The sequence below is a fragment of the Xenopus laevis genome, chromosome 5L (assembly GCF_017654675.1).
Source record: "Xenopus laevis strain J_2021 chromosome 5L, Xenopus_laevis_v10.1, whole genome shotgun sequence".
Taxonomy (NCBI): domain Eukaryota; kingdom Metazoa; phylum Chordata; class Amphibia; order Anura; family Pipidae; genus Xenopus; species Xenopus laevis.
Window position 1 is genome coordinate 53704209 of NC_054379.1, and position 15019 is coordinate 53719227.

Below are 15019 nucleotides of genomic sequence, written 5' to 3' on the forward strand. Positions count from 1 at the left end.
CTATGTGGCATTAGCCTAATGGAGCTGTGCAATGAGTCTTGTGTGTAAGATTGGTGTTTGTTTGCAGCCATAGATCTAATCTAAATTGTGCAGGGGGCAGGATGGAAAGCAGATGACAACGACAAATGCCCCTATGGCAGCAAACGCTCATCTGAAATGTTCCACTGAGCTTAGCATGTTAGATTTATGGCATGACATCTTTTGGATACTGCTACAGGAAGTTTTTTTTTCCATTTATTTCTCACAGGTACTACTGAGAATATATACTGCCACGTTCTTGTATAATATAACATTCTGTACTCCATTACTCTAGTATCCAGGTTCTATAGTGCAAGCTCATTACATATACAAATGTATTGTTGTTGCTGCTTTTTATTGCTCTTCTTTCTAGTCAGGTCTCTCCTATTCATATTCCAGTATCTTATGCAAATCAGTGCATGGTTGCTTGGATAATTTGAACCATAGCAACCAGATTACTGAAATTGCAAACTTGAGACCTGCTGAATAAAACGATAAATAACTCTAAAACCACAAATAATAAAACATGAAAACCAATTGCAAATAGTCTCAGAATATCACTCTCTACTACATCATACTAAAAGTTCATGTAAAGGTGAACAACCCCTTTAAGTCAGATAAATATTGCTGGACATGAGCGCTTTCAAAAAGAGTTTAATTTTGGTCTCTCATAATATCCGTGCACCTCACACCAAAAAAATGCACCACTAAGTCTGTTGTGTCACCTAATTTGCAGAGCGCGTACTGTTACCAAAATGCAGGACTTGATGGCTTACAGAGCATTTCTCTTGATCTAGGATTTGGTTTAGTCATATAACTTTAAAGATCTAAAGACAATTGAATGTGACAATTTTTTGTTCACAATTGATGACTTTTTTCTCAAAAATTCAAATTAAGGTTTGGATTTACTTCAGAAATTTACCAAATAATCTTAAGAGCATTCTGTATTAAGCTGGATCTGAAAATTGTGGATTTGGTGTATCCCAAGAATTTGCATGAAACAGGCACACAAGCATGTATTTAAAATCTAGTTTTCAGAACCTTGGCTTTCCAGAACTGGACAGCATTTGCAAAAATTGGGCATATGGGTACCGTACACGTAATAGGAACCAATTAGACCAGAAATACTTCAGCTCTGACTGTAACAGGAAGAAGTGTGGAAGCAAAAGACATAACTCTGAGAGGCTTGTGTGACCTAAAATGTATAGTATGGTTTGTTTGTGTGCACCGTGAATCCTAGGATCCCAAGGGGCGGCCTTTATTTTTCAAAAATGTTATTTATGATTACCCAATGGCACATGCTACTTAAAAAGTTTATTATTATTAAAATTGTTTATTTACATGAAGCTGAGTTTTACATATGAGCTGTTTTATTCAATTTATTTTTATCGAGAGCTAGATTGTTCAGGGGGTATAGTTTTCCTTTAAGCTCGGTGGTACTGTGTGTACGTATTAGAATCAGTACAACTTTACATGAACCTTATGCACATATGGTCATTTGTTTTGCTATTGTCCTGTGATATGCATCAGTTGTCAGGAGTCTTACTTCTGTGGTCAACCCTCCGTTCTTTTTTTTTTCATCCAGTATCAGCCCTTCTCGGTGTTCCATTTCCTTTAAGTCTAACCCTTACTTTGGGAGCGTGTTGAGGTGAGGAGGAATGAGGACTGAGAGCTCATTCAAGTCTCAACGCAAAACCAGCCACGAGTATTTCAGTTGTAGATGTGAGCATTTCATATATTGGGGAATAGATCCTGCATTGTCTTGTAGAATGCCAAGAGCTTATACAGAGTCCACCTCCATGAACTAATAGTTTTGGAAAAGAAAGAAATGTCACCATGAAATGGTTTCTTCTGTGTACTCTTAAATAGTGACCATAGTAAAACATTTTCCACATGTCTTGCACAACATTATGTTTTAAAGAGGTTGTTTACCTTCCAAACACTTTTTTTCAATTCAGTTGTTTTTAGATTGTTCCCCAGAAATAAAGACCTTTTCCAATTACTTTCCATTATTTATTTTTTTACTGTTTTTTCAAAATCTAAGTTTAAAGTTGAACGTTCCTGTCTGTGGTGAGTCTGTCAGTTCAGTAATTCAGGTGCAGACTCTAAACTGTTACAATTTTGCAACATTTAGTTGATACATTTCTCAGCAGCATTTCTGGAGTATTAGCAACTATTGTATATTAGTGATAAAAGACACTTGACACTTCAATATTAGAAAAACGTTCACACATAGAAAATAGAAAGTCATTGGAAAAGGTCATTATTTCTGATGATCTATCTGAAAACAACTAGTTGTTTGAAGGTTTAGGGCTATTCCACACGGGGAGATAGCGACGCGTTTGCGGTCGCGGGGACAAAGCGCCGCGACAGTCGTAGCGACCGGCGCAGGCGACAGTTTTGTATGGGCGCCTATGTAAAAACGCCTGTGCTAACCACACGAGGCGATGCGCTTTTCAACAGTCGCCTGAAAATGCCTCGCCAGGCTTTTTCAGGCGACTGTTGAAAAGCGCATCGCCTCGTGTGGTTAGCACAGGCGTTTTTACATAGGCGCCCATACAAAACTGTCGCCTGCGCCGGTCGCGGCGACTGTCGCGGCGCTTTGTCGCCGCGACCGCAAACGCGTCGCTATCTCCCCGTGTGGACTAGCCCTTAAGGCAAAAGGAAAAAATCTTTTCTGTATTCAATAAAAGTAGCCCAAATATACACATATTTAAAAACAAATTTAGTTCCAGTTCCTACAATGCCTTGCACAATTCTTGTACTGTATACTACTGATGCTTCCCTGCCTCAGGCCTTTGTAGTTTTCTATTACAAATGAGAAAAGTCATGTACTTGCTCCCTTCCTGTCATGCTGACAATTAATCCAGTGTTAAGGATGATCTAAAAATCCCTGTGCTGTGTGTTTCTATAATACAGTAATGCAAGTTCTACTCATAAGACCCACTAATACTGCTGATGCTGTAGGTTAAAACAGGCTGCCTTCACAAATGATCTCTTGTTCTGAGCATTTTATGAAAGCTCAGTGCTTTTCAGAGCAAAAAAAAAAAAAAAATCAGGAAAGGCAGTCTTTTAACCCACAGCATCAGCAGTGTTACTGGGTCTTATAAGAAATACTTGTACTGCTTTATGTCAAAGCATGCATGAATCACACCAAATTCTGTGTAATCTTATCATAGCACTGTATGCACTTTCAGTTTGACTGGGAGGGGGAAAGGCTGGCTACTTCTTCTTTTATAATTAAAAAAAGTTAAGTGCCTCTCAGCCAGGTGGATTTTTTTCAGGTGTTCTGGCAAAATAAAGCCAGGCATTTAAGATCATGGGGTGCCGTTTGGAAAGCATAATATTTGAATTACTAGTTTTTAAGGTTCTAACTTCTGTCAAAATGGGTCTGGCAGCGAAAGTATAAAAATGCTGTTCTGTATAATGAACTTACTCTTCCAGCCTAGATTGATCCATTATGCATAGCCTATAGCAGCAATGACCTATGCCTTATATATCTTTTGCACATCGGGATAGAGTCCTGCAGTGGGTCGGGTACCCTGCGGGTTGCAGGTAGAAGTTCCGGGTGCGGGTATAGACGCGGTTCTGCGGATCGGGCCGCGGGTCTTCTCAATAGCAATTTTTACTCCTTTTTTCCTGATCACATCTACTTCCGATGATGTCACTTCCGGTTTACAATGACAGCACTTCAAGCTGGTAAGAATGCGGATTGCAAGTTGCGGGTATGGGTCGGGTACGGGTTCCAAAAAATGGACCCGCACAGGACTCTACATCGGGAATACTGCAAATGGAGTCAGCTGCTGTTGCATTTAACTGGAGGTAATGTTGAATTTGTCGTAGGAGCTGGTGTTACAGGGCTGGTTCTTAATTCTAATGCAGGAATGCATGTAATGGGAATCTGAATGTATTCAGCATTGTAGCATTCATTTTATGTTCTGTATGAGTCACTCACTAAGCTCTGGTAACTGACAGCAGCCCAGAATATTTTCTGTAGATGAGCAGAAAAGAAGATGGATATCTACTGTGGGCATCTTCGGAGGCTGATCTATAAGCTGCTAAAAGGCTTTGGGAGCCTTGGGATGGAACAGAAGCCGAAAGCATAAAGCGTTGTAGCCTAATTTCTTTGTTGAGTTTTTTTTATTCATTAAAGGGATTGTTTACCTTTAAATTAACACTTGATATGATGTGGAGAGTGATATTCCAAGACAATTTGCATTTGGTTTTCATTTTTTATTATTTGTGGTTTTTGAGTTATTTAGCTTTTTGTTCAGCTGCTCTCCAGTTTGCAATGTCAGCAAGCTGGTTGCTAGGGTCCACATTTCACTAGCACCCATGCACTGATTTGAATTAGAGACTGGGATATAAATAGGAGAGGCCTGAATAGAAAGATGAGTTATATAAAGTGTCAATAACATTAAATGCATATATCCTTACAGAGTATTTGTTTTTAGATGGGGTCAGTGACCCCCATTTGAAAGCTGGAAAGAGTCAAGGAAATAATCCAAAACTATAAAAAAGAAATAATAAAGAACAATTGAAAAGTTGCTTAGCATTGGTCATTCTATAACATACTTAATCATAACGTACCCTTTAAAAGAAATGCTAGTTTTGGTTGGCCTTATCATATATTTAAAGGGATACTGTCATGGGGAAAAAAATTTTTTCCAAAATGTATCAGTTAATAGTGCTGCTCCAGCAGAATTCTGCACTGAAATCCATTTCTCAAAAGAGCAAACAGATTTTTTTATATTCAATTTTGAAATCTGACATGGGGCTAGAAATTTTGTCAATTTCCCAGTTGCCCCTGGTCATGTGACTTGTGCCTGCACTTTAGGAGAGAAATGCTTTCTGTCAGGCTGCTGTTTTTCCTTCTCAATGTAACTGAATGTGTCTCAGTGGGACATGGGTTTTTATTATTGAGTGTTGTTCTTAGATCTACCAGGCAGCTGTTATCTTGTGTTAGGGAGCTGCTATCTGGTTACCTTCCCATTGTTCTTTTGTTTGGCTGCTGGGGGGAAAAAGGGAGGGGGTGATATCACTCTAACCTGCAGTACAGCAGTAAAGAGTGATTGAAGTTTATCAGAGCACAAGTCACATGACTTGGGGCAGCTGGGAAATTGACAATATGTCTAGCCCCATGTCAGATTTCAAAATTGAATATAAAAAAATCTGTTTGCTCTTTTGAGAAATGGATTTCAGTGCAGAATTCTTCTGGAGCAGCACTATTAACTGATTCATTTTGAAAAAAAAATTTTTCCCATGACAGTATCCCTTTAAGAATCTGGAGCAATTGTATGGTTCAATACAATAATATATTTATATTTATACAGTTTAACTAAATAATATTTACTCAATCTTTTGTTATTTTGAGTTTTCTGTAACAGTGGTATTCAAAAATCAAAGATAGTGTATTGCAACACGAACACTATAAAAGGAAATGTTTTGGTAAGAGTCTATGACTGATATTTGCAGTTCAAATTCGTGCACACAATCATGTATAAAAACAAAATATTTATTTGAATAATGTTCCCTGTTTAATGCGTATTCTAGAAGATTGCTTTATGTGTGTTTGACTGCTAATATTTTACTAAACATAAACTATTTAGTAACATTCCATTGCTCAATAGGTTCTGTTTTAAGTTTAAATCCCCATGAAATCTACACAATCTAGAATGCAGTGTCCTCTCCAATGGCAGGGTGAAAAAAGCTGTATTGGTGGAAATTAGTATGTTTTCTACAAAAGTCAAGGCTGTGCTGTAAATATTTTTTTTTTTTTAATAGATGTTGCCAATGGCTCTACTTCAGGTGGTTATCGGCCTCCTCCTCGAACAAAAGAAGTGGTTATCAATGGACAGACTGTGAAACTGAAATACTGTTTTACCTGCAAAATATTCCGCCCACCTCGTGCCTCTCACTGCAGTTTGTGTGATAACTGTGTAGGTAAGCAAAGCATCATTTTGTTGTTGTTGTTGTTTTAGTTACTTATGGGCAGGTACTCATTGTACCTGAAATCTTTGTATATCTCTGCATGTGATTATAGTACAGTATACGACTAAAACAGTGGTCGTTTTAAATTGTTCTGACTGTTCTTTTACATGGTTAACATCCATCAAGTTCAACCCCTCCCGAATGAATACGTGTGTGTATCTTAAAACAGGGCCGGAACTAGGGGTAGGCTGAGTAGGCACGTGCCTAGGGCGCAAAGCTTGGGGGGCGCCAGGCACGTACCTTCTAATACTGCCTACCCCAGTCCGGGCCTCTGAATCCGACTTGTTCCTGTGCGCCTATGAGGTGAATGAGTAACTCGTGTCAGCGCACATGCGTGCGCTCACCAGGAGGGGAGGGGTTGGTGCGGTGGTTCTGCACGCATGCGTGCGCTTCTGAATCCGACTTGTTCCTGTGCGCCTATGAGGTGAATGAGTAACTCGTGTCAGCGCGCATGCGTGTGCTCACCAGGAGGGGAGGGGTTGGTGCGGTGGTTCTGCACGCATGCGTGCGCGCACTCACGTAGGCGTGCATGCGCGCGCTCATGTAGTAGCGTTCGGCAGAGGGGCGGTGTGGCTGGCTGGGTTGCCTGGGGCGCACAGCTGGCCTGGCCCGGCCCTGTCTTCAAATGAAAGTTCTATTCCTCTAATCTAAAGGAATGGCCTTTCTATGTTTGATTTTCTTTATAGGAAAAAAGGTCCACCGGTATCCGTCTGTAATGTCCTCTAATTAAAAGTCATCATGTCCACTCACAAACGTCTTTTTAAAAGCAAAACAATCCCAGTTTCCTCATAGTTAAAATCTTCTACACCGTTACCAGTTCAGATGCAAGTCTCTGCACCCTCTCCAGCTTATTTCTATTGTTTTTAGGGACCTGAGCCCAAAACTGCACTGCATACTCAAGGTGAAGCATATAAAGAGGGAAAATTATGTTTTCATCCCTTTTTTGCAAGTTTATTTGCTTTAGTAGCCACTAAATGACACTGACTAATTACACAGCTTGTTATACACAACTAAAATAAGTACCTGGTATTGCCCACTTAGGCAGAAGCAACATCTAATAGGTGTTTATTATAACCGTCTCCTATTGGCATTGACTGGCAGACGGTTTCCCCCCAGTTTCTTAATGGGATTTAGTCCCAGATTTTTTATTTTGGCTTTTGGTTGAGCTTTACTCTTCTGACTGATGGTCTTAAAGGAACAGTAAATCCACCATGAAAATATCATGTAGTGTTGGTAAAACTGATCTGTTTGCTTCAGAAACACTACTATAGTTCATACAGTATAAACAAGCTGCTGTGTAGCAATGGCGGAAATTAAAAAAAGGCTATATGGCACAGGTTAAATAGTGGATAACAGATAACACCATTACATATAGTTACATAGTTAAATTGGGTTGAAAAAAGACAAAGTCCATCAAGTTCAACCCCTCCAAATGAAAACCCAGCATCCATACACACACCCCTCCCTACTTTTAATTAAAATTCTATATACCCATACCTATACTAACTATAGAGTTTAGTATCACAATAGCCTTTGATATTATGTCTGTCCAAAAAATCATCCAAGCCATTCTTAAAGGCATTAACTGAATCAGCCATCACAACATCAACCGGCAGTGCATTCCACAACCTCACTGTCCTGACTGTGAAGAACCCTCTACGTTGCTTCAAATGAAAGTTCTTTTCTTCTAGTCTAAAGGGGTGGCCTCTGGTACGGTGATCCTCTTTATGGGTAAAAAGGTCCCCTGCCATTTGTCTATAATGTCCTCTAATGTACTTGTAAAGTGTAATCATGTCCCCTCGCAAGCGCCTTTTTTCCATAGAAAACAACCCCAACCTTGACAGTCTACCCTCATAATTTAAGTCTTCCGTCCCTCTGACCAATTTAGTTGTACGTCTCTGCACTCTCTCCAGCTCATTTATATCCCTCTTAAGGACTGGAGTCCAAAACTGAACTGCATACTCCAGATGAGGCCTTACCAGGGACCTATAAAGAGGCATAATTATGTTTTCATCCCTTGAGTTAATGCCCTTTTGTATGCAAGACAGAACTTTATTTGCTTTAGTAGCCACAGAATGACACTGCCCAGAATTAGACAACGTGTTATCTACAAAGACCCCTAGATCCTTTTCATTTAAGGAAACTCCCAACACATTGCCATTTAGTGTATAACTTGCATTTATATTATTTTTGCCAAAGTGCATAACCTTGCATTTATCAACATTGAACCTCATTTTCCAGTTTGCTGCCCAGTTTTCCAGTTTAGACAAATCACTTTGCAAAGTGGCAGCATCCTGCATGGAACCTATAGTTCTGCACAATTTAGTATCATCTGCAAAAATAGAAACAGTACTTTCAATGCCCACCTCCAGGTCATTAATAAACAAGTTGGAAAGCAAGGGACCTAGTACAGAGCCCTGCGGTACTCCACTAACAACACTGGTCCAATTAGAAAATGTTCCATTTACCACCACTCTTTGTAGTCTATCTTTTAGCCAGTTCTCTATCCAGGTACAAATACTATGTTCCAGGCCAACATTCCTTAATTTAACCAGTAACCTTTTGTGTGGCACTGTATCAAATGCTTTAGCAAAGTCTAAGTAAATCACATCCACTGCCACCCCAGAATTGAGGTCTCTACTTACATTCTCGTAAAAAGAAATTAAGTTAGTCTGGCAAGATCTACAGAGCTTATCTGCTATCTGCTGTGTAACTTGAGCCTTTTCTCATTTGAATGGCTGCCCCCCATTGCTACACAGCAGCTTATATATGTAAACAATAGTAGTGTTTTTGAAGCAAACACAGCAGTTTTATTAGTGCAGGGCAACACTGCATTATATTTGTAGTAATTTAAAACAATTTAATTTTTTGATGTTACTGGTCATTTCCACCACCGTGCTTTACAGTTTGGTATCGGGTTCTTCTGGTGAAATGTCTTCTGGCGCTGTGGCCTTAAGGGAGCTAGCACGCGGGCAGATTCGGGGAGATTTAGTCGCCTGGCGACTAATCGCCTCTTCTGCGGGGCAACAATCTCCCCGAACTGCCTTCCCCTGCCATCCGCCTGCTATAATAAGGAAACTCCAGCGCCAATGCACTCCCGACGCTTCGATTCTGAAGTTGCCTCACGAGGAAACTTTGGGCGACTTTGGAAATCGAAGTGCATTGGCCTTGGCGGTTTCTCATTATAGCAGGCGGAAGGCAGTTCGGGGAGATTGTTGCCCCGCAGAAGAGGCGATTAGTCACCAGGTGGCTAAATCTCCCTGAATCTGCACGTGTGCTTGAACCCTAAAACTCTTGTCGTGGTAGACCCATTGCTTTTAGCTATTGTAATTGTTACAATAAAGATCAAATGTCTGAATGTTGACCTTGGTGAGTGCATTTTCTTCTATCTGCATGATGCAAGTGTTTTGCGAACCCATAAGCGGGGGAACCTGGGGTTTAAACACCCAGGTCATCGTAGATATAGGGTGAGCATTATACAGTTTTTCACAGCAAAAAGATTTAATAAATTTGTTCTTTAAGAAATACAATCCGGATGGTGTTTATAGCAGCGGATCAATGCTTTAACAAAAATCTGAACTGAGCTACACTAATTTACGTATGTTGATAAAGTCTAATTCCATGGGGTTTACTTTACTTTGTCATGACTATATGTAATTTTAAGCTATTAGGTGGTTGTGTGAATTGCTTGCATGTGTTTTGTGTCATTGCAATACATCTTTTTCTTTTTTGATTGCTGTTTCTCCCACTTTGCTTATATGTGAAATGCAAAAAAAAAAGATAAAATTTATTAATATAGTGCCAAAACCTCCACAAGACGCCTTGGGGAAAATAGATTTGTATCTACCGCATGCACAAATAGTATTTGGCTACCACTCACTTTGTTTGTCATGATTTATTTGTCATATCAGATGGATTATTTTGATTAATTCTGAGCCATATATTTTTGTTTGTTTTTGCTTCTCATTTCAGAGCGCTTTGATCACCACTGTCCCTGGGTGGGAAACTGCGTGGGGAAAAGAAACTACAGATTTTTTTATATGTTCATTTTATCGCTGTCCTTTCTGACAGTGTTTATATTTGCATTTGTTATAACACACGTCATTCTTCGTAAGTATGCAGATGGCATATATTTATTTGCGTTCTGGAATGTCCACTCTTAAACATGACCAGTCCCTTAAGTCTATTGTGGTTGTAGGTCTAAAATTCAGTATTCACTGCTCTGAATTTGCAATATTTATATAGTTGTATGCTGAGAGAGGAACATAATCATTACATGCTAGAAATTTTAAGATTTGTTTTTAACATTTAGAAAAAAATTATACCTGTAAATAATCCCAGATAGTGTGTTGTTAAAAATATTGTTGACAAATATCTCTTTTTTTAAAAAAAAAATTATATTTCAAATTTTAGTTGCACAAGGTATTATCCGGTATGGGACCTATTATCTGAAATGCTTGTGACCTGGGGTTTTTCACATATAGCCTCATCCAGTAATTTGGAGTAGTATTCCTTGCTAAAAACATATAAACAAAAGGCAGTAGGTCTGATTTTGCAATAAATATGGGGTTGTACTAGCTTTGTTATTAAAGGGGTTATTCACCTGAAGTTAACTTTTAGTATGTTACAGAATGGCCAATTCTAAGTAACTTTTTAATTGGTCTTCATCATTTTTTTTATAGTGTTTTCATTATTTGGCTTTTTCTTGCATCCCTTTCCAACTTTCAAATAGGGGTCAGTGAACCCAACTAAAAAACAAATGCTCTGCAAGGCTACAAATGTATTGTTATTACTACTTTTTATTACTCCTCTTTCTATCCACGCCATCTCCTATTCATGTTGCAGTGCATGGTCATTTGAGTTATTTGGATCCTAACAACTAGATTTCTGAAATTGCAAACTGGAGAGCTGCTGAATAAAAAGCTAAACCACTTAAAAAAAAAAACACAAATAAAAAATTAAAACTAATTGCAAATTGTCTCAGAACATCAATCTCTCCATCATACTAAAAGCATACTAAACACCCCAAAACAACCCTTTGAAGTTCAAGTGTATTTGTTACAGTAAAACAAACCTGTAAGAATTACTTACTAAATGGCAGTGCCATATCTTGGAATTTTCTGGATAATTGGTTTCCAGATAATAGATACATACTTTTATTTCTTTCTCCTTCCTTTCATTCATAGCATTTTAGCTGTCTGTACTTGCCTGCTAACATGTCAAAATCATTTTTGAATAAAATTAGAAAATGGTCAATGGGTGCTACAATCATATGCTTTGGTTATTCTATTGTTTTCTTCACCTTCCCTACATAAGCAGATCATTGTGCTGCAGGGTTGTTGTATACAGGGTTGTTACTGTATATACAGTTCATGCACTGGCTTATTTCAGCTGGTTGGGGAGTGCCCGGCTCAGCTACTGCTGCCTGTAATTCAGTTGAATAGGAAATGTATGGCACTGCTGGTTCTTCCCCTTTTATCCCCAAAACGCTAGTTTTATTATGGGATTCTAGAATATTATTGCAGTCTGTTGTGTTTGTGATGAGAAGGGAAGAAATGCCTGTCATCACTCTTGTGTGCATCCACTAACATGGATAGCTCTGTTTTGTTATCTGCTGTTTTCTGCCGGATGGTGGCAGACAAAACAAATTGTGTACCTTGCTGATCAAAATTTAGATCATTATGAAAAACACAATCACCAGTCTCAACCAACTTCCCATCCTTTCCAGACAGATTAACAGCCAAGGCCAGACAAAAATTAGCCTCAGACAAAGTAAGAGAACACCATGAATATATTTCTTGCAAATAAGAATAGGCACAGGGGAATCCTGAAGTGGTAGGACTTATGACAAAAGGGAAAAGTAAAAGGGAAACCAGATAGGAGAAACATTAATTGGGGAATGTAATAAAAGTCGCAAAGAGCAAAAACAATTAGCACAGATAAGAATAAAAAGTCTCATTTCACAATGTAATACTCTTCCTTAAACTGGTATTACTTTACGAATTTTAATTGCACATTGCAAATTTTAATTGCGCATTGCCCACTTTTAAGAAGTGGTTGAAGATGTCTTAATCTTTTGGAGCAAACATAACTTTTTCAGTAAGAAGTTTTATTACATTCACTGCGCACTGGCGCTAACTATAAAATTTGCAAACCTTCTTCCACTGTCGGAAGTGGTCGCTAAACAGTTTCCGGGATCGCAAAAGCTATATTAAATTCACACAAAGGCAAATTTGTTCGCACAGAGGCATAACTTTTCGCATTGCGAATATTTTTTCAGTTATCGACTTTTATTACATTCCCCCATAAAAGTTTAAAGGGGTTGTTCATCTTCCAAAAACTTTATCAATTGAGTTGTTTTCAGATTATTTACCAGATTATTTTTCAGATTATTTTTCAATTGCTTTCCATATTTTTTTCCCCTGTTTTTCTAAAATTAAAGTTTAATGTTAATGTCTCTAGTGTTTCAGTCTGGCAGCTCAGTAATTCAGTTGCAAAGTCCAAACTGTTACGCTTTAATACATTTAATTGCTACGTTAATTGATATATTACACAGTAGTGTCATTGTCATATTTTCAACTGTTATATTAATTCTAACAACTAATGAAACTTTGGGATTCTGCTCAACAGGGACAAAGATAAAAAACGTATCGACTAAATGTATTAACTTAGAACAGTTAGAGGGTCGGCACCCCTGCCCCAGGCCCATGCTTCTTTTTTTTGTATCAACATACATGCTGTCTCCTAGTGGTTTGTAATAGTCTTCAAAACAGTGTCTGTGCACAAACAGAGGTAATAAAATGTGTAGCCTGTAAATATAGGTGCCACAGAGTAATAAATGGTGCCATACATGGGCCGGCACATGCTACATCCATTGCCATTCCTGACCGATTTTTAGATCCAAAGTAAGCATGTTTTAGATTAGAATTATCCTTTTTTAAAATGTATTTTTTTATATATATATATATATATATATATATTATATATATATATATCCATTTTCTTTATGCTGCATCTAATGCATTTTTTTTTAGGTTCACAGCAAAGTGGATTTCTCAATGCCTTAAAGGACAGTCCTGCAAGATATCCTTTTAATATAATTTGGTTGCGTTTAGCTATATGTGATTCTGAAATTTTGTTAAGCTTCAATGAAAATGTTCTATGTTATAACTTACACTCAGTGGGGCTCATATATAAACATTGGGCAAATTTGCACATGGTCAGAAACCCTTAAGGTGGCCATACACGGATAGATCCGCTCGTTTGGCGATGTCGCCAAACGAGCGGATCTCCCTCCGATATGCCCACCTTGAGGTGGGCAATATCGGGCTGATCCGATCGTGGGCCCTAGGGCCCAACGATCGGATCCTAGCGTTCGCCAAACGGGCGGTCGGATCGCGGGACCGCATCAACGAACAGATGCGGCCGCGATCCGACGGGATTTTTAACCCCATCCGATCGAGATCTGGCCGACTTTCGGCCAGATCTCGATCGGGGAAGCCCGTCGGGGGCCCCCATACACGGGCCAATAAGCTGCCGACTTGGTCTGTCGGCAGCTTTTATCGGCCCGTGTATGGCCACCTTTAACCAATCAGTTGTTAGTATTTTTCCAGCCAGCTTCAGCTTAAACAACAAAAGAATGATTGTTGCCATGGTTTACTACAAAGTTGCAAATTTGTAAACACAGACCTAACTATATTCTATATGCTTGATATTGTTATATTTGATGCAACCTGTGATATTTCTTGTTGTGAAAATAGTTTCCTGATGATAAATACTGGTGTTAAAAACTTTCATTAAGACAGTATTCACCAGTCTTATGTTACACTTATAGACCTGCTCTAAAAGCAGAAGTGTGAAACATTAACTCTCACTTAAAGGAGAACTAAATCTAAAATGGGACAGAAATATTGTACAGTATGTTTTTGGCTTCTCTACCAGGGTACCACAGCCTTTTATCAGAAAAGATATGTGATTTCAAAGATGCCCCCAGTAGCTTCCCATCTTTTCTGCTGATTCACAAGATACTGAATATAATATAAATGTCATAATATGACTGATTAGTAAATATTTAAATTTATTGGTATATTGCAGCTCAGAAACCAGAAATTTGCATTAGAATGTAAAAATCAGCCCTGTAGCATGAAATTATATGATCGGCAAACCTAATTTTCTGCTTGATGATTTGTGAGGGCCCCTAAGCTGTGTACCAGAGCACATTGAACATGTGCAACCACATTGATACACCTAACAAAATCCAATATGGTGAGCTCCTATGGCTGTTGCAGCAAGCTCGGTATATCAAATATAGTATTTCTAGTGATATTTGTTTTTACAGTTTTGTTCTCCTTTAAGAGAAATAACAAAAGCTATATATATTTCCTGATTAAAACAATAGGCAAAAAGTGTTCACAATAAACCCTGTTCATTGAACCAATATTGGAAAAAAGGGTATACTTTTAGAGGCCAATCGTACTTAATTTACTTATATAAAAGCATACCTGGGTAAAAAACTGTGTATTTCTTGTTAGTTCACATTATTTAGTACAGATATGGGACCTGTTATCCAGAATGCTCGACAACTGGGGTTTCCAGAAAAGGGATCTTTTCCGCAATTTGGATCTCCATACCTTGTCTGTTAAGAAATTATTTAAAAATGAATTTTTACAAGCCTACAATAAGGATTAATTGTGATCAAATACAAGCTACTATTTTATTATAACAGAGAAAAAGAAATCATTTAAAAAATGTTGAATTGTTTGATTAAAATGGAGTCAATGGGAAATGGTGTTTCCATAATTCTGAGCTTTCTGGATAACGAGTTTCCAGATTTCGAGTCCCATAACTGTATTACGAAAGTCTTGATTTTGTAATTAAAACCCTAAACAGAAATGGTTTTCAACACAATCCCTATATTTTGGTCTAGTGTTAAGGTATATGTTGCCATTTATGATGATCAGCAGCAGGAATGGGGTCTTAAGAAAACATTACAAGTGACATCTATTATTAT

General features: G+C 38.3%; 1 protein-coding gene across 2 annotated transcripts in view; it reads left to right on the forward strand.

Moving 5' to 3' along the window:
- LOC108716125 (palmitoyltransferase ZDHHC14) overlaps positions 1-15019 on the forward strand; it is a 47643-nt gene that overhangs the window by 15999 nt on the left and 16625 nt on the right. For both annotated transcript variants that reach the window (XM_041562765.1, XM_041562764.1), the window contains exons 3-5: positions 5803-5961; positions 9982-10119; positions 13044-13092. In XM_041562765.1, coding sequence (XP_041418699.1) covers positions 5803-5961; positions 9982-10119; positions 13044-13092 — 346 coding nt within the window. The remainder of the gene's footprint in view (positions 1-5802; positions 5962-9981; positions 10120-13043; positions 13093-15019) is intronic.